The following is a 25,149-nucleotide window of genomic DNA, read 5'->3' on the forward strand; positions in this document are numbered from 1 at the left end:
ACTGCTTTAGTGTTTATATTCACCTCCAATAGTTCCAAAATGTCTATTATGTTCCTCACGTTGTCTGATAAGTGCCTTTTTGGGAGAAAGCCTGCTTGGTCCTTGTGAATCTTCTCCATCAACACTCTTTTCAATCTTTTTGCCAAAATGTCTGCAAAGATTTTGTAATCCACATTGAGTAATGATATTGGGCGGTAGTTCTTAAGCTGAGTCTTTTCAGTCTCTGTCTTTGGTATGAGTGTAATATAAGCTTCTTTCCACGATTCTGGCGCCTTTCCACCCTCTAGAATCTCGTTACAGACTTCCTTTAACGGTTGTACCAACCACTCCTTCAAAGCTTAATAGTATCTGGAAGTCAGTCCATCTGGTCCTGGAGATTTGCCCAGTTGCATGTTCTGAATGGCACCCTCTATCTCTTGTTCTGTTATTCTCTGGTTTAGATCCACCTTGCTTTGATGAGAGATTTTTTGTAGTCCATATTTTTTAAGGAATTCATCTATATCCTCTTCCTTCTGCGGTCCTTGTGAATATAATTTTTTAAAGTAGCTCAAAAAACAGTTTCTAATCTCATTGGGTTTGGATATATTCTTTCCATCCACTTCTAGGTTTGTAACTGTATTTAGTTTCTGTCTTTTCTTCAATTGCCAAGCCAGAAGCTTACCACATTTATCTGCAGATTCGAATGTCTTTTGTCTCATTTGCTTTATCTTACATTCAATCTCTTGGTTCATCAGTTCCATATATTGTGTCTGGTATAACTTGATCTCTCTCAAAATCTCCTGGGACTTTGGTTTTGATCTCAATTTCTTCTCTCCTTCTTTTATCTTTTCCAGGATCTTTTCCTTCTTCTCATTTTGCTTTCTCTTTTTTACTGAATTTTGTTGGATTAGGAATCCTCGCATCACAGCTTTACTTGCGTCCCAGATCACTCTTTTTTCTACATCAGTTTTTAGGTTTAATTCAAAATAGTCCTTTAAGGTTTTTTGGGCCTTTCTGTGGATCTCCTCATCTCGAAACAGGGTGTCATTCATCCTCCATCTAAATTGACCAGTTGTTATAAATTTCATTTCCATCTTCACGGCGTTATGGTCAGAGCAAGTCTTGGGGCAGATTTCTATATTCTTGATCTTTGGAGCCAGCCCACTAGTAATCCAGATTTGATCGATTCTGGTCCAGGTCATCATTGCTTGAGAAAAGAAAGTTCCCTCTCTTTCGAGTGGGTTCCTTGTTCTCCAAATATCTATCAAGTCCATATTTTCAGTCATTTCAAAGAAGGTCTTTGGAAGTCTCCCTTCCTTAGAGATTGTCTGTCTTTGTGCCTTGTCCATATTTGTAGAAACCACACCATTCATATCTCCCATGATTACTACATTATAGTCCAAATAGTCCATCAGAGTTCCATGCAGCTTCTTAAAAAATTCTGCCTTCCCTTCATTTGGTGCATAAATTCCAACAATTAACAGTTTTTCTCCTTGTATTTGTATTTCAATTGCCAAATATCTTCCTTGTTCATCTTTAAACATCATTCTTGGGGCCAATTTCTCTTTTGCATAAATCACCACTCCTCTTTTCTTAACTTTATCCGATGAGATGAATTCTTGTCCTAGTCTTTTATTTATAAGTAATTTCCTGTGTACCCTTGTCACATGGGTTTCTTGTAAGCAAATCAAATCCAATTTTTCTCTTTTCAGAATATGAAAAACTTGACGTCTTTTCGTGGGCATGTTCAGCCCATTACAATTCCAGCTAAGGAATTGCAGGGCCATCTTGTTATTTGTCATTTACTCCTCCTACCGCTCCAAGTTGCTGCTCTTCCTCTGATGGTGGTTTAAGTCCAAACGATAGATTCAAGATATCTACCGCCCCTTTTACCTCTGGAATTGGGTCTACCGTTCCCTTCTGCAAATCCTCGTGGTTTTTCTCCAAAAACTTCTCTTTGTCTTGAATTGTTTTTATTTTCACCTTCTTTCCCTTGTAGTTAAAGGACAGTCCTTGTGGGAACTCCCACCTAAAAAGTATGTTGTTCCTTTTCAGCAGGTAGACCAGATCTTTATAGAAGGTTCTCACCTCAAGAATATATTTAGGGATGTCCTTGAAGATTTGTATATGAGAGTTTTCAATTTCCAAGGCCTTTTGGTAATGTAGTTTTAATATTTTGTCCCTTTCTTCCTTGGATCTAAAAGTAATCAGGCAATCCCTCGGAGTCTTTCTGTTCTGTCTCCTGCCCAATCTGAATGCTGTTGTTATCTTAAATTCTTCCTCCTGCAATTCTTCCTGCCAAAAGTCAGAAAACTCTTGTGTGAGGAACTCCACAAGGCTGTCCCCTTCACTTTCGGGAACTAGTCTTAATTTCAGGTTTCTCTCCTTTCTCTGTAATTCCAGCAAAGACAAGGTCGCATCATGTTCATACACTTTTCTGGAGATTGGTTCTAGTTTTTCCTGTGTCTCTTCAGCAATATGTCTGGCGTCCTCTGCGATTTTACGTGTTGCAGAGTTTTCTTCAATCAGCTTATTTATAGATTCTGTGTTAGATGTCACACTTTTCGTATTCAAGTCCAACCTTGCTGTTAATTCTGTTAATTTTTGTGAATTTTCTGTACTCTGCTTTGTCAAAGCTTCTAAAGATTGATTTAACTTGAGTAACGCCTGTGTCATTGAATCCATTGAAACAGCTGTCACTTTTTCTTGCCCAGCTGCTCCTGTCGGTGTTAGGCTTGATATTGAGCCTCTTTTCTTTTGTTGTTGTTGTTTTGCTTTAGCTCTGGTAGTTATCTCATCTGCTGGGCCGCTCATGTCCCAAGGACGTTCTCACAGGAGCAGTTTCCTGATGGAAAATCCCACTGTCTTAATCCGTTGCTCTGCAACTGTTACTTCTCAACCCTCTAGAGGGAGCAAACCAAAATGTCCAAGTGAAGGAAACAAAGAACAAAGAACAAAGAGACCAGGATTCCTCAATATAAGTGCTGCAACACTTTTTCTATATAATTACTCTGTCCACACTATCCAAAGAGTTGTTGCAGCAAAGTCCCAACACTGTAACAAGCAGAGCTTCCACAGTATAACTTTGTAACAAGTTGTATCAAGTTCTAAATACAGTTCCTGGTATCTTATTTTGACAGTCCGTCTCAGGGGATTAAGGCAGCGGAAAACTTTTCTCTTTTAAAAAGTCATGCAGGTTATAAAGTCACTTTTTCTCCCCTCTGCCCCTGCCTGCTAGAGAGGAGATCATGTCCAATGCCAAGGTTAAGCAGTCATAAGATTATTTTCCTTCAGATGCAGCTTTGTGTTTTCGTTGCTTAGTCTGTCATGCAGTTGGGGGAAGGCAGACTTCCTTATTTTTTGCCTTTCCCGTTTCCGGCTGAATTTTAAATTTTAGTTTTAAAGTCCCAAATAATCTTTCAGTCCTACTCACGGGTTTTTCAGTCGAATTTCAATTTACAGGAAGGAATCGGCGCTCTCCGTTCATGGCAACGCGGCTTCACTCCGCGGGCTGGGTTGCGACTCTCAGCACCACGCTCACTCCCGATGCCGTTCCGGAGCCTTTAAAAAGGCTCTTTCGCAGTAAAGGGGGGCGCTTCTGGTTCCCACCGAGTCTCCTTGTTCACAGGCTTCTGCGCCTGTGATTTTAGGGGTCCCCCGCTTGCCGTAGCGGGTCAGACCCGAACTCACGGAGCAGTCCTTCTCCGGAGCTCGGAGAAAGGACCGCCATTAAACGCTGGCGCCGACTGGAAGTCTCCAAGGGGGGGATCGTGCTCGGGGGTGGACACGGACCGCTTTTACTGGTGGGACGATCAGCCAGAAGTGGGGTGGAGCAGGAGGTGGCTAAGGTGGCCTTGGCAAACAGCATCGCCCGAGGTAACAGGGGGAGAGGAAGACATGGACGTGTTGGGGGAGGAGCCCGGGTTCGAGCACACATACACTGAATTGGAAGCAGAGGAGATCGACGTAGACGAGGTCATCAAGGACTGGCCGGATCCAGTTGGGGGGCGGCAGACCGGGGGAAATGAACTGTTTCCAGCATTACCCCCCACGGCAATGGAGCACCCGGAACCAGCACCCGAGCAGCGGGAGGGGGGAAGGGGGGGCTTCGAGGGGGGATGGATGTCAGGGGTTCAGGAGCAGAGGCACATGGGAGGCAGGAGAGGGAGGACTATTGGGAAGAGTCCGAGGACAGCGAGGAAGAGGAGGACGGTGGCCCGAGGGATTCCATGAGCCTTTCCAGCGAATCGGGGGATTCCCAGGAGGGGGCGCCTGTAGCCAAGACAAGAGGAGCCCCAGGGGGGACTCATCAGGGGGAAGGAGCAAATAGGGAATCCCGAAGCAGCAGCTGGAGATCGGGACCGGCTTCCCCTCCAGAGCGTAGCGAAGGGGGGGAGGTTCCAGTGTGTCAGGGGAAGCAGCTCCGTCGGCAGGAACAGAGGGGAGGTCAGAACAAGCTATCGTCCCGGAAGGGGAGGGGAGCAGTGAGAGGAGTGATGTAACGATCAGGAGAAAGGTTGGAAGCTGGGCGCGCGCGCCAAGTTCAAATGTGCAAGCGCGAGGGGAAACGGAGAGCCTGGGGGAGGAGCCAGGTCCCAAAGCCCGCAGGAGGGAGGGAGAGCCATCTGGGGATTCAGTGTCAGAGGAATCCAGGAGGGGCGAAACTCCAGCGGGCAGAAAGACCCTGCGGAAAAGGAAAGACAGGAGGAGGTGGAGCAAAGCAAGCATCTTAAACTGGTGCAGGGGAGGGACTGATTCAGAGGGGACTTCAGCGGTCTAGCGTTACGGACGTGGGGCTGCGCGCCTCGGCTGTGAAACGAAAAATGAACTGCAATAAACGTTTCTGTATATAAAGAGAGACTGGCGTTGGTCCTTTGTGAGCTGGGACCTGAGGCAGCCCTGACAGGCGCGAAAATGATCCCGCCCTCCAGGATTCAAACGCATTTATCGAGGCTATGGACGCTTGTTTTAAATCAACGGTAGATGTGGATGTGGCCAGGAGGGAAACGCACGGGCTGCAGCAGGGCAAAGCCATGGTGAGACAATATCACTCCCGCTTTTTTGCGTTGGTAAATGTGCTGGGCTGGGAGAAGGACTCTGATGCCGTGAGGGATCTGTTCTGGGAGGGGCTAAATGGACCCGTGAAAGATGAGCTGGCGAGGGGGGAGAGACCTACCACTACCACAGAAGTCGTCCAGAGAGCGCTGACGATAGGGGTACGCCTGGAAGAACGCCCTTGGGGCAGGGATGAGGGTCGTCTGGCACGCACACCGGCCAAAACACCTCCCTTCATACCCAGAGAAACAGGGCACGCGCACTCCACGCCTCCACTGGGGGAGGGAGAAGAGCCGATGGAGATCGGTGGTGCCAAGGCTCAGACAGCGACCAGAGCCCAAACACCAGGAGCAGTCAAGACGAAGGCTCCTAGAGGGAGCAGGAAGTGTTACATCTGCGACAGTGCACAGCACATGGCCAAAGAGTGTCCCCAGAGGATCCAGAAGCACACTGCAGCCTCAGCAACAGTAAGAGGAGCAGTTCAGCAGGGGGAACAGCTGCAGGGAAACGACGAAGCCTGGCTGGAGGCAGAGGCACTGGGGCCCAGCCAGGCGAGTCAGTGAAGCAGTCCCCAGAGATTTTGCAGCCCACAGACCCCCTCCCACCCAAACCAGTGGTGCAACTCACCGCATCACTTCAGCTGCCAAATGGATTCACCCTGGAAGTCCCTATTACCATTGACTCTGGTAGTAATGCAGACTTTGTGGGGGTGGACTTCATCAGGCGACATCGCATAGCGCTCCTACCAGCCGCGATGCCCCTAAACGTTGTCACGGTCGATGGCAGGGAGCTACTGGGTGGACAGGTGGTATAGCAAACGCCGCCTATGGTACTGCAAATTGGAAATCACTGCGAAGTCATCAGCTTCAATGTCACCCACCTGTCGGACACGCCCATAGTGTTGGGCATGAGTTGGCTGGATAGGCACAGCCCGGCATTAGCATGGTACCAGCGGCAATTGACCTTCTGCTCCTCCTACTGCGCAGAACACTGCATCCGAACCGGCCAGGAAGAGGAGGGACAGGAAGATGAACAGCAGCTACACCTAGGCATGGTGCAGGCGGTGCCCAACAAGTACAAGGCAATTTTGGAGGTCTTCTGCGAGAAGGAAGCGGACAAGATGCCTCCCCACCTGCCCTACGACTGCACGATTGACCTCCTACCGGGGGCGACACTGCCGACTGGAAAACTATATTCCATGTCTGAGGACGAACTGCAAGAACTCAGGGAGTTCATAGATCACAACTTGAATCCAAAGCAGTGGGGGGCAGTCCCCTGTTTTTCGTGAAGAAGAAAGACACGCCCCAACGGAGAATCGTAGTTGATTCCAGGATCATAAATTCCAGGACAAAGCCCACAGCATTCCCCATGCCCAAGATCTACGACCTGCTTGCGACGGTGAGGAAGGGACGGATCTTCACCAAGTTGGATCTACGAGGGGTGTACAACCTTATACGCATGCGGGAGGGCGATGAGTGGAAGACGGCCATGTTTACGCCTTTAGGCACCTATGAATATAGAGTTATGCCGTTTGGTCTGCAAAATGGCTCCCATTGTTTCCAAGCCTTCATGCACCACGTGTTAGTGGGCCTCCTCTACAAGAAGTGCGTATGCTTCCTAGACGACATCCTGATCTTCTCGGAATCGCAGGAGGCTCACGAGGGAGACGTCAAGGAGGTCCTGCAGAGACTACGGGAGCACAGACTTTACGCCAAACTGGAGAAGTGCCAGTTCGACGTGACGGAGGTGGATTTCCTGGGCTACAAGCTGTCCGACAAGGGACTCGCCATGGACAGCGCCAAGGTCCGCTCGGTGTTGGACTGGAAGAGCCCGCGCAATCGGAAGGAGGTCCAGAAGTTCGTCGGCTTCGCCAACTTTTACCGCAAGTTCATCAAGGGGTTCGCGAAGGAGACGGCGGCTATCACGGACACCCTCAGCTCCAAGAAGAAGAAGTTCACCTGGACGGACCAGGCGGAACAGTCTTTTCGGAGACTCAAGCATCTCTTCGCGTCCGAAGAACAGCTGCTACACGTAAACCCCGGCAAACCAATGAGGGTTGAGACTGACGCATCAGACAGAGCGGTGGGGGCGGTCCTGTTGCAGCAAGATCCGCAAGGGAACTGGAGGCCCTGCGCATTCTACTCCAGGAAACTCAGCAAGTCGGAACAGAACTACACCATCTGGGACAGGGAGTTGTTGGCCATTCATGCAGCCTTCAAGGCGTGGCGGCACTTCCTCATCGGAGCCAGACACACTGTGCAGGTCCGCACGGACCATAAGAACCTGGAGTACTGGCGCACGGCGCGGTTCCTGAACCAGAGACACATCCGCTGGGCGGAGTTCTTTGCGGATTTCGACTTCCGGATAGAATACATCCCGGGAGACAACAACGTCATGGCAGATGCACTATCCAGGAAACCGCAGTATCTCGAGGAAGCGGCACTGGTGGCGGCCAAACACATTTTTGCACCGAAAGCGTGGGCATGCGCTTCAGCCACCGTGGACCTGGATGCAGTGCGTCGCGCACTGCAGACGGATGCCTTCGCACAATCCAAGATGGAGGAGCTGCGAAGAGGCACAGCGAAGGACGACGAGTTCCAGATACGCGACGGACTGCTCACCCGCAAAGGAGCTCTCTACGTGCCTGGGGACGACCTCCGAGCTAAAGTCCTGCAGCAGTTACACGACGCGCCCAGTGCTGGGCACTTCGGCAAGGACAAGACGGCGGAATTGGTGGCCAGAGACTTTTGGTGGCCCCAGATGAGGGGAGAAGTCGCGGATTACGTCTCTAGGTGTGACACATGCCAAAGGGCCAAACCAGTGCACAAGAAGCCGGCGGGACTGCTGGAACCGCTACAGACGCCACTCGAACCGTGGGAGAAAGTGGCCCTGGACTTTGTCACAGATCTGCCCAGCTCGCGAGGCAAAACAGCGGTACTCGTGATCGTAGACCTGTTCACCAAGATGGCGCACTTCATTCCTTGCGCGAAGGTGGCCACAGTGGAACAGACTGCCAAACTGTTCATAGACCACGTGTTCAAAGTTCACGGCTTACCACGGTCCATCCTGTCTGACCGGGGTCGCCAATTCGTCTCGAGCTTCTGGCAGAAGCTGCTGGGCATCCTGAACGTCAAGATCAACTTAGCGTCGGCACGACACCCGCAGACCAACGGACAAGCGGAGTGGGTCAACGCCATCATGCAGCAGTACCTGCGATGCTACGCGAATCAACAGCCCTCGACCTGGGTGGACTACCTACCGCTGGCCGAGTTTGCCTACAACAACACGTAGCACGGGTCTACAGGGGTGACACCGTTCTTCGCCAACAATGGGCGGCATCCCAGAACCTTCCCGGGGTTAGAGACGAAGGGGGAGGGGGAGCCACGGGGAGCAGAGCACTTGGCAGCAGAGTTACAGGAGGTCCACGAGCAACTCCGAAGGACCTTGGAACTAGCAAAACACGCCTACAAAGTGCAGGCAGACAGGCACAGGAGAGTCGGGGAAGACATCCAGGTGGGGGACTGGGTCTGGTTAGCGGCCCAGGCAGTGCCGGCCAGAACGTTAGCTAAGAAGAAGCTCAAACACAAGCAGTTAGGGCCTTACCAAGTCGAGGCACAAATCAACCCAGTGGCCTTCCGGTTGACACTCCCGGAGGGCTCCAGAATGCACCCGGTATTTCATAGGTCAGTCCTCACACCCTACAAGGAACCCCACAGGTTTCAGGCGCCAGGGACCGCACCTCGCCCACTTAGAAAGTCGCCAACGGGGGAGGGGTCACCGAGGGCGGCGCCACTCAATGAGGTCACGGAGATTTTAGACTCAAGATGGGGGAAAGAGGGAGTTGAATATCTCCTCGCCAGGGAAGGTACCCCGGCCAGCGCCAACAGGTGGGTGCCGGACTATGCCTTGGAGGAGCACTACCTCAAAGACGAGTTCCATGCACTCTTCCCGCACAGACAGCAGATTTTCACACCCACACTTTCAACCAGCACGTTCCAGGGGTTCTCATCTGCTGAGGAAACGGCGCCAGACACAAGCTCCCCGGAGGGATCACTCTTGGGGTCTGCCACGGACCGCTCTTATTGGTGGGACACTCAACCGAAGGTGGGGTGGAGCAGGGAACTGCTAAGGGGGCCCTGGCACGCAGCATCACCCGAGGTAACAGGGGGAGAGACGGACATGGACGTGTTGGGGGAGGACCTTGGGTTCGAACACGAATGCAGAGAGATGGAAGCAGAGGAGATCGACGTCGGCGAGCCCATTACGGGCTGGCCGGATCCAACTGGTCGGCTGCACGCCAGGGGGAAAGAACTGTATCCCGCACTCACCCCCACAGCACTGGAGCACCCGGAACCCGCCCCAGAAGAGGGGAAGGGGGGAAGGGGGGCTTCGAGGGCGGGATGGATGTCAGGGGCTCAGGAGCAGAGGTACAGGGGAGAGAGGAGATGGAGAGCAAAGGGGAAGGATCTGAGGGCAGCGTAGGGGCAAGGGGGGTCCCAGGGGAGACACACCAGAAACAAGGGGCCAGCGGGGACTCCCAAAGCAGCAGCTGGAGATCAGGACCAGCTTCCCCACCAGAGCATAGTGGGGGGGAAGAGTCCCAGGTGTCAGGGGCAGCGTCTCCTCCAGCAGGGAGAGAAGAAGAGTCGGGACTGACCACGCCTCTGTCGGAGAGTGGGGGAACAGAGGGGATGTCAGGTCCAGCTGGCCTCCCCGAAGGGGGAAGCAGTGACAGGAGCAGTGTAACGGTCAGGAGGAGGGTTGCCGGCTGGGCGCGCACGCCAAGTTCGAATGTACAGGCGCGCGGGACAGCAGAAAACCCGGATGGGGAACCAGGTCCTAAAGCCCGCGGGAGGCAGGGGGAAGACTCAGGGGACTCAGCGTCAGAAGAGTCTAGGAAGGGCGAGACCCCAGCTGACAGGCGGACCCAGAGGAGGAAAGAGCAAAGGAAGAGGTGGAGCAAGGCTAGGGTCTTAAACTGGTGTCTGGAGGGAGGAGACTCAGACGGAGCTTCGGCGGTCTAGAGTCTCAGACGTAGAGCTGCACGCTCCTGATGTGAAAGACAAACTGAACTTCAATAAAGACTTTTGTATATAACAACGGACTGGCGTTGGTCCTTTGTGAGCTGGGACCCTGGGCAGCTCTGACAATAATGAACTAAAAAAGGTATTTAAATATACCTTCCCTAAGAAACCAGAGGCCTTCCTTTTGGGCATTGTTGGCCAGAGGGTGCTAAAGAAGGACAGAATTTTATTTATGTATGCGACAACAGCAGCAAGAATACTCATTGCAAAGTACTGGAAGACAGAAGATTTGCCCACTCTGGAAGAATGGCAGATGCAACTGATTGACTACGTGGAATTGGCAGAAATGACTGGCAGAATGCGAGACCTGGGAGAAGAGACAGTGGAAGAGGACTGGAAAAAATTTAAGGACTATTTGCAAAAGTACTGTAAAATGTATGAATGTTAGAATGATGCAGGATATAAAGACAACATGGCATTAGTAACCTAGTTGAACGAAATATGAAAATAACTGAACTATAAGAACAAAGATGAAATTTGAATAATATTATGTCAAGTTTAAATATCTAAATATTTGATAACAAAGGGTAAAATTGGAGACATAATAGCTGAAATGTTTAATTTAAAACAAATTGCTGAACATGATTTGGTAAATGGGAACACAGGAAAGGGAGAGGCGAGGGGGGTCAAGAAAGAGGGTTATGGAAGTTTGGTTTAACTATGTTGTATGTTTTATGTCTGTATTTTTGTATCGTATTGTTTTTTGTTTTGTGTGATTTCGTTTTTTTTTGTCTTTTACTGTGAAAATTTAATAAAATATCTTTAAAAAAAACATAAAAAACAAACAAAAACACCAATTTGAAATAAGCCCAATCAGAGCTTTATCATCTTCTTTTTATGTAGATGGAACCCAAAATACCTTTTTCCATTGGTTTGGGGTGATTCTGGCGCACACCCAAATAACACCATGCGAATTGAAAAAAGCCCAATCAAAGCTTATATGTCCTCTCTCTATGCATATGGAAGCGAAAAGATGGTGTTGTGTTATTTTGGTCTCATTACACACACTTTGCGATTTCTGTGTCAATGTGCATTAAAAGCAAAAAACACGAAATGAAGTAAACGCAATCCAAAATTCTTTTTTCTATGTAGTTGGAAAACAAAACAACCTGTTTGGCTTTGTTTAGGCTTATTGCACCGCTTTGCTATTTGTGGGTGAATGAACACCGAAAGAGCAATCGAAGCTTATTTGTCCTTTTACTATTGAGATGGAACCAAAACACCTATTCTTGATTTGGGCTGGTAACAAACAGGTCACCTGCGATTTTTGGTTGAATGTGCATTCTAACCCCAAAAACACCAATTTGAAAAAAGCCCAATCAGAGCTTTATCATCTTTGAATCATAGAATCATAGAATCATAGAATAGACAACTCATGGTGGAATAGACAACTCATGCTGGTAGCTTCGAGAACACTGTCCCACCATCTCGTCCTCCGTTGTCCCCTTCTCCTTGTGCCCTCCATCTTTCCCAACACCAGGGTCTTTTCCAGGAAATCCAGGAAATGCTGGGTGAGATCCCATGGACAGTAATACTAAAAGGAAAGGGAGTTCATGATGGCTGGGAGTTTGTTAAGAGGGAGATAGTAAAAGCACAACGTCAGGCAATACCAATGAGATGGAAACATGGAAGGTGACCTAAAGAAGCCAGGGTGGCTATCTAAATAACTTTTAACTGAGTTAAGATTAAAAAAGGATGTGTACAAAAACTGGAAAAGGGGGGAAACCACCAAAGAGGAATTCAAACAAATAGCCAGCACGTGTAGACACAAAGTCAGAAAAGCTAAAGCACAGAATGAACTCAGGCTTGCTAGAGAGGTTAAAAGCAACAAAAAAGGCTTTTATGGGTATGTTCGTAGCAAAAGGAAGAACAAAGAAACAGTGGGGTCACTCAGAGGAGAAGATGGTGACACAGAAAGGGCTGAACTCCTCAATGCCTTCTTTGCCTCAGTCTTCTCCGATAAAGAAAACAATGCCCGACCTGAAGAATTTGGAGCAAATGATTCAGCAAAGGAAACACAGCCCAGAATAACTAAGGAGATAGTACAAGAATACTTGGCTAGTTTAGATGTATTCAAGTCTCCAGGGCCAGATGAACTTCATCCAAGAGTATTAAAAGAACTGGCAGATGCGATCTCAGAACCACTGGCAGTCATCTTTGAGAATTCCTGGAGAACAGGCGAAGTCCCGGCAGACTGGTGGAGGGCAAATGTTGTCCCTATTTTCAAAAAGGGGAAACGAGAGGATCCAAATAATTACAGCCCAGTCAGTCTGACATCAATACCAGGGAAGATTATGGAGCAGATCATTAAGCAAACAGTCTGTGAGCACCTAGAAAGGAAGGCTGTGATCACCAATAGTCAGCATGGATTTCTGAAAAATAAGTCATGTCAGACTAACCTGATCTCGTTTTTTGACAGAATTACAAACCTGGTAGATGAAGGGAACGCAGTGGATGTAGCCTACCTTGATTTCAGCAAGGCATTTGACAAGGTGCCCCATGATATTCTTATAAAGAAGCTGGTAAAATGCGGTCTTGACTATGCTACCACTCAGTGGATTTTTAACTGGCTGACTGACCGAACCCAAAGGGTGCTCATCAATGCTTCCTCTTCATCCTGGAGAAGAGTGACTAGTGGGGTGCCACAGGGTTCTGTCTTGGGCCCGGTCTTATTCAACATCTTTATCAACAACTTGGATGATGGATTCAAGGGCATCCTGATCAAATTTGCAGATGACACCAAACTGGGAGGGGTGGCTAACACCCCAGAGGACAGGATCACACTTCAAAACGACCTTGACAGATTAGAGAACTGGGCAAAAACAAACAAAATGAATTTTAACAGGGAGAAATGTAAAGTATTGCACTTGGGGGAAAAAAATGAGAGGCACAAATACAAGATGGGTGACACCTGGCTTGAGAGCAGTACATGTGAAAAGGATCTAGGAGTCTTGGTTGACCACAAACTTGACATGAGCCAATAGTGTGACGCGGCAGCTAAAAAAGCCAATGCAATTCTGGGCTGCATCAATAGGAGTATAGCATCTAGATCAAGGGAAGTAATAGTGCCACTGTATTCTGCTCTGGTCAGACCTCACCTGGAGTACTGTGTCCAGTTCTGGGCACCACAGTACAAGAAGGACACTGACAAACTGGAACGTGTCCAGAGGAGGGCAACCAAAATGGTCAAAGGCCTGGAAACGATGCCTTATGAGGAACGGCTAAGGGAGCTGGGCATGTTTAGCTTGGAGAAGAGGAGGTTAAGGGGTTATATGATAGCCATGTTCAAATATAGAAAAGGATGTCATATAGAGGAGAGAGAAAGGTTGTTTTCTGCTGCTCCAGAGAAGCGGACACGGAGCAATGGATCCAAACTACAATAAAGAAGATTCCACCTAAACATTAGGAAGAACTTCCTGACAGTGAGAGCTGTTCGACAGTGGAATTTGCTGCCAAGGAGTGTGGTGGAGTCTCCTTCTTTGGAGGTCTTTAAGCAGAGGCTTGACAACCATATGTCAGGAGTGCTCTGATGGTGTTTCCTGCTTGGCAGGGGGTTGGACTCGATGGCCCTTGTGGTCTCTTCCAACTCTATGATTCTATGATTCTCTTCTCATGAGGTGGCCAAAGTCTTGGAGCCTCAGCTTCAGGATGTGTCCTTCCAGTGAGCACTCTGGGCTGATTTCCTTCAGAATGGATAGGTTTGATCTTCTTGCAGTCCATGGGACTCTCAAGAGTCTCCTCCAGCATCATAATTCAAAAGCATCAATTCTTCGGCGATCAGCCTTCTTTATGGTCCAGCTCTCACTTCCATACATCACTACTGGGAAAACATAGCTTTTACTATACTGACCTTGCTGGCAAGGTGGTGTCTCTGCTTTTTAAGATGCTGTCTAGGTTTGTCGTGAGATGATTACCCCTCCTTTATTGCCTGTTCCGGGTTGCCCAACCACTACCCCAGAGTCCTCTCTTGGCAGATCAAGAGGAGCAGGTGACGGCAAAGGCGGCCGGGTTTTGAGCTGGGGCAGTCAGAATAAGGTCCACTCTCGATTCAAAACCCTCAAATGTATTTGATATCATTGATTTTTCATTTCTATTCCTTGCAGATCATCTCGTTGTTTTATTGCTACAACCAAGGGCTGATGCAAATTAAGAGGATAATGATGATGATGATAATAATAATAATAATAATAATAATAATAATAATAATAATAACAACAACAACAACAACAACAACAACAACAACAACAACAACAACTTTTATTTGTATCCTGCCCTCCCCGTCCGAAACCGGGCTCAGGGAGGCTAACACCAAATATGTAACACTGTTATAAAATCAAGCAATAACGAAATTACCTCCTGAAAACAAGCCAGGATCAAATTCAAATCCAATTAGATGGCTTTCCGCAGGATTAGGGTTGGGAACAGTAAACGCTCATCAGGCCCAACTCTTATATGGGCCTGTGAGAACACTGGGAGGCCTCTTTCATACTAGTCCTTACACAAAAAGAGAAGGGGAGTCAGGTTGAACCAAAGGCCCGGCGGAACAACTCCATCTTACAGGCCCTGCAGAAAGATGTCAGATCCCACAGGGTCCTGATCTCTTTTTTTTTTATATATAAATTTTTTATTGGTTTTACAGAATTTTTTAAAGACAAACAAACACCTAAAAAGACATACAAACACGTATAATTTCATAACATTTTTTCATAAACCTCTTTTCCGGGACTCCCCCATATCCCCCCTTTCTGCATCCCAATGTCCATAATTTTTTAGCAACTTCTAAATATTCCTTTCCAACCTCTGTCGTCTTAATCTTTTCTATAATCTGGTCTTATATCACTGTATCCCTTTTTTCCTGAAAACCTCAACATTCTAGCATTCATCAAGTTTATAATAGTCCTTAAGATAGCTTTTAAATTTTCTCCATTCTTCTTCCGCCGTCTCTTTTCCCTGATCACGGATTCTGCCTGTCATCTCAGCCAATGTCATATAGTCCATCACCTTCATCTGCCATTCTTCCAGAGTGGGTAGATCTTGTGTCTTCCAATACTTTGCGATGAGTATTCTTGCTGCTGTTGTAGCATACATAAAGAAAGTTCTATCCCTCTTTGACACCAATTGGCCGACAATGCCCAAGAGAAAGGCCTCTGGTTTTTTAGGGAAAGTACATTTAAGTACCTTTTTCATTTCATTATAAATCATTTCCCAGAAGGCCTTAATCTTCGGGCATGTCCACCAAAGGTGATAGAAGGTACCTTCAGTCTCTTTACATTTCCAACACTTATTATCAGGCAAATGATAAATTTTTGCCAGCTTGACTGGGGTCATGTACCACCTGTAAACCATTTTCATAATGTTTTCCTTTAAGGATATGAGTTTCTTCACTGCTTTAGCTTCCACTGGAGACACCCATCTGGGGGTTTTGTTTTCCAACAGATCTTTATATCTTATCCAAACATTAAACAATGCTTTTCTGACAATATGATTTTTAAAGGCCCTATGCAGCTTAATTTTATCATACCATAGATATGCGTGCCAACCAAATGCATTATTAAAACCTTCCAAATCCAAAATGTCTGTGTTCTCGAGGAGCATCCACTCTTTCAGCCAGCAAAACGCTGCTGCCTCATAGTACAATTTTAAGTCCGGCAGGGCAAAACCCCCTCTTTCTTTAGCATCTGTCAATATTTTAAATTTGATTCTGGGCTTTTTGCCCTGCCAGACAAATTCCGAGATATCTTTCTGCCACCTCTTAAAACATTCCATCTTGTCAAGAATCTGCAAGGTTTGAAACAAGAATAACATTCTAGGCAATACATTCATCTTAATCACTGCAATTCGGCCTAACATTGACAATTTCAAATTTGACCATATTTCTAGATCTTTTTTAATTTCTGACCAACATTTTTCATAGTTATCCTTATACAAATTCAAATTTTTAGATGTCAAATAAACCCCTAGGTATTTCACCTTCTTGACCACCGTCAACCCTGTCTCCTCTTGGAATTTCTCCTTCTCCATATCTGTTAATTTTTTTCCTAAAACTTTAGTTTTTTGTTTATTCAACTTAAATCCGGCTACCTGGCCAAACTGTTGGATTATTTCTAGCACCTTTTTCGTACTAGTGTTTGGCTCTTGCAAAGTCAATACTAGGTCATCTGCAAATGCTCTTAACTTGTAATGTTTAGCTCCGACCTGTACACCTTTGACCTGCTGGTCATTTCTAATCATATTCAGCAACACCTCCAGAACCAAAATAAAAAGCAATGGGGAAATTGGGCACCCCTGTCGTGTTCCTTTTTCTATCTTAAGTTCCTCAGTTATTACATTATTTACAATCAACTTAGCTTTTTGTTCAGAATATATTGCACCCATACCATTCTCAAAACCTTGGCCTACCCCCATCCCATGAAGATTCTTTGTCATAAAACTCCAAGAAATATTGTCAAAGGCTTTCTCCGCGTCCACAAAAATCAATACTGCTTTAGTATTTATATTCACCTCTAACTTTTCCAAAATGTCTATTATATTCCTTACATTGTCTGCTAGGTGTCTTTTTGGGAGAAAGCCTGCTTGGTTCTTATGAATCTTTTCCATCAACACTTTTTTAAATCTTTTTGCCAAAATGTCTGCAAAAATTTTGTAATCCACATTAAGTAGTGATATTGGGCGGTAGTTCTTCAATTGAGTCTTTTCAGTCTCTGTCTTTGGTATGAGTGAAATATACGCTTCTTTCCATGATTCAGGTGCCTTTTTTCCCTCTAGAATCTCATTACAGACTTCTTTTAATGGTTGAATCAACCACTCCTTCAAAGATTTGTAGTATCTGGAAGTCAGTCCATCTGGTCCTGGAGATTTGCCCAGTTGCATATTCTGAATGGCAGCCTCTATCTCTTGTTCTGTTATTCTCTGATTCAGATCCATCTTACTTTGATGAGAGATTTTTTGTAATCCATATTTGTCAAGGAATTTATCTATATCTTCTTCATTTTGCGGTCCTTGAGTCCCTTTTTTAAAGTAGCTCAAAAAGCAATTTCTAATTTCATTAGGTTTAGATATGTTCTTTCCATCCACTTCTAGGCTTGTAACTGTATTTAGTTTCTGCCTTTTCTTCAATTGCCATGCCAGGAGTTTGCCACATTTATCTGCCGATTCAAATGTCTTTTGTTTCATTTGCTTTATCTTCCATTCAATCTCTTGGTTCATCAATTCCATATATTGTGCTTGATATAACTTAATCTCTCTTAAAATCTCCTGGGACTTTGGTTTTACTCTTAATTTTTTCTCTCCTTCCTTTATCTTTTCCAAAATCTTTTCCTTTTTCTCATTCTGTTTCTTCCTCTTTATTGAGTTTTGTTGAATCAAAAAACCTCGCATCACAGCTTTGCTTGCGTCCCAGATCACTCTTTTTTCCACATCGGCCCTTAAATTTATTTCAAAATAGTCCTTTAAAGTTTTTTGGGCCTTCATGAGGATCTCCTTATCTCGAAAGAGGGTGTCATTCATTCTCCATCTAAATTGACCAGTTGTTGTAAGTTTCATTTCCATCTTCACAGCGTTATGGTCGGAGCAAGTTTTTGGGCAGATTTCTACCTTCTTAATCTTTGGAGCCATCCCACTAGTAATCCAGATTTGGTCGATTCTGGTCCAGGTCGTCATTGCTTGGGAGAAAAAGGTTCCCTCTCTCTCAAGAGGGTTCCTTGTTCTCCATATGTCTATTAAGTCCATATTTTCCATCATTTCAAAAAAAGTCTTAGGAAGTCTCCCTTCCTTGGTAACTGTCAGTCTTTGTGCCTTGTCCATGTTAGTGGAGACCACACCGTTCATGTCTCCCATAATTATCATATTATAATCCAGATAGTCCGTCAAAGTTTCATGAAGTTTCTTGAAGAATTCAGCTTTACCTTCATTTGGTGCATAAATTCCAACTATCAAAAATTTTTCTCCTTGTACTTGTATCTCAACTGCCAAATATCTCCCTTGTTCATCTTTAAACATCATTTTTGGAGCCCATTTCTCTTTTACATAGATCACAACTCCTCTTTTTTTGACTTTGTCTGATGAGATAAATTCTTGTCCTAGTCTTTTGTTTATAAGTAATCTCCTGTGAGCTCTGGTTATATGGGTTTCTTGTAGGCATATCAAATCCAGTTGTTCTCTGTTCAGAATATGAAAAACTTGTCGTCTCCTCAAAGGCATATTGAGCCCATTACAATTCCAACTAAGGAATTGCAGAGCCATCTTGTTATTTTTCTGACACTCCTCCAACAGCTCCAAGTTGTTGCTCTTCCTCTGATGGTGGTGGAATGTGTCCAAACGAAAGATTCAAAATGTCTATTGCTCTCCTCTGTTCTGCAATTGGGTCCACAGTTCCCTTCTGTAGGTCCTCTCGGTTTCTTTCCAAAAATTTCTCTTTGTCTTGTATAGTCTTTATTTTCACCTTCTTCCCCTTGTAATCGAAAGACAATCCCTGTGGAAATTCCCACCTAAAGAGGATGGTATTCTTCTTTAACAAAAAAACCAGATCCTTATAGAAGGTTCTCAGATCCAAGATATATTTTGGGATGTCTTTAAAAATCTGTACAGCTGAATTTCCAATTTGCAAGGCCTTTCCAAAATGTAGTCTTAATATTTTGTCTCTTTCTTCCTTGGATCTAAGGGTAATCAAACAATCCCTCGGGGTCTTTCTGTTCTGTTTTTTACCCAGTCTAAACGCTGTTGTGATTTTAAATTCGTCTTCCTCCAAATCTTCCCAGCAGTCAGCAAACTCTTGTGTTAAAAACTCCATGAGATTGTCACCTTCGTTCTCTGGAATTAATCTCAATTTCAAATTTCTCTCTTTTCTCTGTAATTCCCACAAAGCCAGAGTTGCGCCATGCTCGTGCACCTTTTTGGCAATCGGTTCTAAGTTCTCTTGAGTCTCTCCAGCAATAGCTCTAGCTTCTTCCGCAATTTTACGTGTTGCAGAATTTTCCTGGACCAATTTGTTTATAGATTCTGTGTTCAGATCTAATCTTGCTGATAACTCTGTTAATTTTTGTGTATTTTCTGAGTTCTGCTTTGTTAGAGTCTCCAGGGATTGGTTTATCTTAAGTAAAGCTTGTGTCACAGCATCCATGGAGACAGCTGTCACTTTTTCTTGTCCTGTTATTCCTGTAGGTCCTGTAGGGGTTGCGCCTGTAATCGAGCCTCTCTTCTTTTGTTGCTGTTGCTGTTGCTGGTGCTGTTGTTGTTGTCTAGTCTTAGCTCTTGTGGCTATCTCTTCTAGTGGACCACTCATGTCCCAAGGTCGTTTCCCACGGGAACCGTTTCCGGATGGAAAATTCCACTGTCTTGAGCTATATCGGCCTTTACTTTACCCTCTAGGGGGAGCAAATCAAAATGTCCAGATACAGAGACAAAGAAAATGTCCAAATACAAAAAGAAAGAAAGAAAGTTTAAAACAAGTATATCAGGAGGCTTGTAAATATAAATTGCAGCAGTTTTCCAGTAGATACTGTCTCAGCCTACTCTGGTATACTGTAGCAAAAGAATCCAGGAACTTTGTATCACAATGTAACCTTCACAGGGAAAAGTCAGTTCAGTGCCCTATTGTCTTATTTAGCAGTCCGTTTCAGGTTATTGAGGCAGCAGAAATTTTTTTCTTTTAAATAGATCATGCAGTTACTAATGTCTCTTTTGCCTCCCCTCTGCCCTGCTAGCTAGAGGGGAGATCTAAAGTCCAAATGTCAGATTTAATTAATCAAAGGCAATGTCTCTTGCGGATGCAGCTTTAAAGTTTCGTTGCTTTCACTTTCATGCAGTCGGGGGAAGGCAGACTTCCTTAATTTTCACCTCCCCGTTTTCAGCCAAATTTCCAGACTTTAGTTTCAAATAGACGTTCAGTCTTACTCACGGGTTTTTTCAGTCCGAAATTTACAGGAAGGAATCGGCGCTCTCCGCTAATAGCGACGCGGCTTCACCCTGCGGGCTGGGTAGCGATTCTCAGCACCGCGCTCCCCCGATGTCGTTCCGGAGCCTTTAAAAAGGCTCTTTCTGCGGTAAAGGGGGGGCGCTCCTGGTGCCCACCGAATCTCCTCGTTCACAGGCTTCCGCGCCTGTGATTTTAGGGGTCCCCCGCTTGCCGTAGCGGGTCAGACCCGAACTCGCAGAGCAGTCCTCCTCCGGAGCTCGGAAAGAGGACCGCCATTAGCGCTGGCGCCGACCGGAAGTCACCCAGGGTCCTGATCTCTTGTGGCAGAGAGTTCCACCAGGCCGGGGCCAAGGCTGAAAAGGCCCTGGCCCTGGTCGAGGCCAGCCTAATCTCCCTGAAGCCCAGGACCTCTAACATTTTTTTATTTGCAGACTGTTAGATCCTCCGTGGAGAGGCGGTCCTAGGCTGTATTCATTCGTTTGGCCCAACGTGGGGCTCGTACCCATGACCCCAAGATTCAGAGTCTCAGCGCTCTGCCGCCTGAGCTACTCACACAGCTGCCCTCTTGTGCACCTCACCTCAAATTTGTCCGAATTGTGCATGCCTGGGATTGACTGCATGAGATGGGAGGTGGGGTGGTTCCCAAAGTCAGAGCTCAGGTAGCCAACGCGGAGCCGGCCCTCACTGCCTTTCAGGTCCTTGGGGTGCTCGTAAGGCGGCTTGTGGAGCACGTTGATCTAGCAAGGGGATTCAAGAAAGCCGGGTTACGGAAATGACATGGGGGTGGGGGACATGAGGCCACATCTTTGAAGTTGTTCCAATGTTACAAATATACATACCTTTGACTTGACAGCCCAAGAAAGACATGCAGAAAATCTATGCTTTAACCGACTCTCCTCATTCCGCCATTTGAACGAATTTGGGCTCCACCTCCCTCCATGAGCCAAGAAGCAGGAAGTCATGTAGGCAGCAGGAACAGGGCATCCCGCCAGAATTCCCCAAGCCTGAGAGCACATACACGGCACCCCACCGAGGGAGGGACCAAGGGGGCAACCATAGACATCTGCCAAGGCAGTTTAGCAAGGCAGGTGTTCTGAATGCCCATCTCCAGACAAGTCCAGTGGGAAAGGACGTGTCAAGAGTTTTATTGTTCTTTCAGTGATGGAGATTTAAGGGGTCTGATAAAGGGACCTCATAGTGAATGCATAACCCTTGTATACCCCTCCTCATTTGTGATGTGCTAGTGATGTAGTGATGATGTATCAACGATGCTGCTTGAAGTGTATTCTGGGGGGAAGAAGGAAGTTATAAAAGTTGACATTGCCCCATGCTCGGGGTTCTTACTCCTGGGCAGACCTGTGGTGCAACAGTAAGAATCATGGTCTACTGACCACTGTTTTGCTCCAAATTACCGGGCTGGGACTTCCTCCTTTTACTGACAGCATGGACCCATGGGGGACAAGTGCCCCGGTGAGCTAGGCTGTCAAGGAGTCACTCACCCTGGAATTTTTTCGCTTAACAGCCATTGGCGCCAATACAGAGCAGGCTTCCTAAACCTTGGCCCTCCAGCTGTTTTCAAACTACAGTGCCCATCATCCCTGACCACTAGACCTGCTAGCTAGGGACCATGGAGCTGTAGGCCAAAAGCATCAGGAGGGCCAAGGTTGAGGAAGCCTGATAGAGAGCTCTACCTCTCTTTCAAATCAGAGCCGGCAAAGGCGGTGGAGTTCCTGCGCGGGTGCCTCGAGGCGGTTGGAGGGTGGATGGCAGCTAACTGGTTGAGGTTGAATCCTGACAAGACTGAAGTTCTGTGGTGTGTGGGTGGGTGGGGGGGACTCCCTGGTCCTGAACGGGGCAACTGTGCCCCTGAAGGACCAGCTGCACAGTCTGGGGGTCATTTTGGACCCATGGAGGCACAGGTCTGTTCTGTGTCCAGGGCAGCTCTATCTGGGATGCAGGATAAGACCCTCCCTGCCCACGGACTCTCTTGCCAGAGTGGCGCATGCTCTTGTTATCTCCAGCTTGGACGACTGCAATGCGCTCTATGTGGGGCTACCTTACTGCAATTAATCCAGAATGTGGTAGCCAGACTGGGGGCTGTGAACAGCCGCAGAGACCACATAACACCAGTCTTGAAAGACCTGCATTGACTCCCAGTACGTTTCCGGGCACAATTCAAAGTGTTGGTGCTGACCTTGAAAGCCCTAAACAGCCCAGCAGATGAAACTTTCCTCTGGTTGTCAATATTAAGAGGATGCCAGCAAGATCAAGCCTTTCTGTAAAATAAAGGATTTAAATCCAGTCTGACTGAGACCACATACCACCGGTCCCAAGAGATCTGCTTTGGCTCCCAGTACGTTTCCAAGCACAATTCATAGTGTCGGTGCTGACCTTGAAAGCCCTCAATGGCCTCGGCCCAGTAGACCTGAAGGAGCATCTCCACCCCGGACACCGGGGTCCCTCTCCCGAGGGCCTTCTGGCGCTTCCCTCCCTGCAAGAAGCCAAGTTACAGGGAAGCAGGCAGAGGGCCTTCTCGTGGTGACGGCCGCCCTGTGGAACGCCCTTCCATCAGATGTCAAATAAATAAGCAATTATCTCACTTTTAAAAGACATCTGAAGGCAGCCCTGTTTAGGGAAGTTTTTAAATATTTAATGCTGTCTTGTGTTTTTAATATTTGGTTGGCAGCCACCCAGAGTGGCTGAGGATACCCAGACAGATGGGCAGGGTAGAAATAATAAATTATTATATATTATTATATATCCAAAGCCAACATGAAAGCATTCAAACTCTGACGGAACGGAGCGGCGCACACCTCTTCACAGCATAGACCCACCTTGTCCAGGCAAAGGTTCCCATGTCTCTCGGCAATAGCCTTTCGGAAGCCGTGAGACAGTGGATACAGCATGCTGTGATGGGGGTGCACCGAAGGGAGCCGGTTCTTCTCCAGCTGGTCAGCCACAATACTGACAAGCTTCTTCATTCTCTCGTCGTAATCGGTCCAATCACAGACGATCTGAAAGGGGGCAAAGAAAACCAGGGTTCTAGATTCAGGTAGGTAGCCGTATTGGTCTGATGAAGTCAAAATATATATAAAAATTGTCCAGTAGTGCCTTAGAGACCAACAAAGTTTGTTCTTGGTATAAGCCAGGCACCCCAAGCCTTCGGCCCTCCAGATGTTTTAGACTACAATTCCCATCATCCCCGACCACTGGTCCTGTTAGCTAGGGATCATGGGAGTTGTAGGCCAAAACATCGGGGGGGGCGCAGGTTGGGGATGCCTGATATAAGCTTTTGTGTGCATGCACACTTCTTCAGATACACTGAAGCGGAAGTCCCCAGACCCTGATATACAGAGGGAGAAGTCCCCAGACCCTGCTATATAAGAGTAAGGAGAAGCCCCCAGACCCTGATATATAGTGGGAGGGTGAGTTGGGGTTTTTCTCCGAAGGGTAGTATGTGATAGGAATTTTATGGTTTTAGATATATAGTAATGCAGTGTTTCCCAACCGGTGTTCCGCGGCACACTAGTGTGCCGTGAGACACCGGCTGGTGTGCCGTGGGAGGGAGGCGGGCGAGAGGCGGCGGCGAGAGGCGGCAGGGAGGATCCGCGTCGAGCCGGGGCGGCTCCGCGGTGGTCGTGCCGAGCGGCGGGGCAGCGCGCGCAAAAGGGAGGAGCGCGAGACAGCGGAGGAGGAGGAGGCCGGCATGTCCGGGCAGCAGCAGCAACAGCAGCAGCAGCAACTCCCGGCGACGGCTCCTCCTCCGCCCGCTATCGCAGCCGCCGCCGCCTCAGCTGCCGCCGCCGCCTCAGCTGCCCTCGCTCTGCTGCCTCCTCCCACCCCGGCAAGGGGGAGGGAAAAAACTTTCATTTTTGTGCGTCCCTCCCGGCGTGACGCTGCGCGCTGACGTCACGGGGGCGGGGCTTTAATGGTGGTGTGCCGCGAGATTTTTTTCTGGTAAGCAGGTGTGCCGTTGCCCAAAAACGTTTGGGAAACACTGTAGTAATGTTCATAACTGCACATACATAGATCAGTACAAGAAGGCCGACCTGGAACCATTTTGATTCCTAAACTGACCAAATCCTTTCTCTGCAAGGTTAAAAATGGAAAAGCCTCCCCATTGTCTCTTCCTTTAATCTGTGTTTGAATAAGGTGTGAGCCTGTGACCTGGCCCAGGAAATAAGTATTTTAGCATTACAAAGGAATGGCCAGGCTCCCCAGAAAATCCAATCAAGTAACCTGCTAGACAGGAGATAAACAAGGAGAAGAGAAAAACAACATTTAAATTTCTGTGATGTAGGTGGGATGTATCTGAGGGGTGGTCTTAGGTTACACCCCTTCTGTGATGTATGCATAATGTTTCTGGGGGTGGTCCTGATCTAGAGAAGGGGAATTTCAAAAGTCTTTATAAGGCCTCGCAGGCCATTGTTCTGGGTCCTCTTCCTCTCCTGCGTGTGAGGGGGGTACCCTGTTGCAACAGATCAATAAAGATCAAGCTTACTAGCTGCTTTGCTTCTCAATATTCTCTGGTTGGCCTCTGTTATTTTCTCCTACCAATAGGGAACCTATGTAAGGACTCTATATGGGCTCTTGGATACCCCATAAGGGAAAAGGGCATATTTTTATTTACAACAGATGGCGACCACGCACGAAGGGACTTTTGGTTACCCGGATTCTGGAAACGAGGAAGGACTGGTTATCCAGCGTGCACCAGGCAGTTTGCCAGGAGGAATAACCAGTCTTCCATCGGTCCCAGGGTCTGGCAATAACTGGAGTTTCAGCGGGGCTAACCAGAGGAAGCAAATCTTGATCAGGCCGGCCTTAAAAAAACCAGTCAAGAGATCCCGGGATCACCAGGACAGCGCTTGTGAAGTGAGTATGAGTAGGAAAAATGGGTAGTGGGGTGGGATTCTGCAAACCACAGCAAACCTATACTTCTCAAATCCTTACTTCTTTCCTCACTTTAACTCTTGAAAAATTGCCTTCTCCTCCTTTCTGTCCCCTCGATCTCAACACCAGCCTTAGCCCTTCGGAGTATGCCCAGGCAAGGGTTGTGTGTGACTTCTTTCACTTAATTCTTTATGCCGACCTATTCCTTCGGAGTTTTGCCCAGAAAGG

The 25,149-nt window shown here is 47.2% G+C and overlaps 1 protein-coding gene across 1 annotated transcript; it reads right to left on the reverse strand.

The window, feature by feature from the left end:
- Positions 1-20,565: 20,565 nt before the first annotated feature.
- Positions 20,566-23,034, reverse strand: LOC308577945 (UDP-N-acetylglucosamine--peptide N-acetylglucosaminyltransferase 110 kDa subunit-like). Its single transcript, XM_081178285.1, has 2 exons — positions 22,866-23,034; positions 20,566-20,768 (listed from the first exon to the last, which is right to left on the reverse strand). The coding sequence occupies exons 1-2, from the start codon at positions 23,010-23,012 to the stop codon at positions 20,577-20,579; spliced, it is 339 nt and encodes a 112-aa protein (XP_081034411.1). The 5' UTR covers positions 23,013-23,034; the 3' UTR covers positions 20,566-20,576.
- Between the last annotated feature and the right edge of the window lie 2,115 nt (positions 23,035-25,149).

This window comes from Podarcis bocagei (assembly GCF_964188305.1).
Source record: "Podarcis bocagei genome assembly, chromosome: W".
Classification (NCBI taxonomy): domain Eukaryota; kingdom Metazoa; phylum Chordata; class Lepidosauria; order Squamata; family Lacertidae; genus Podarcis; species Podarcis bocagei.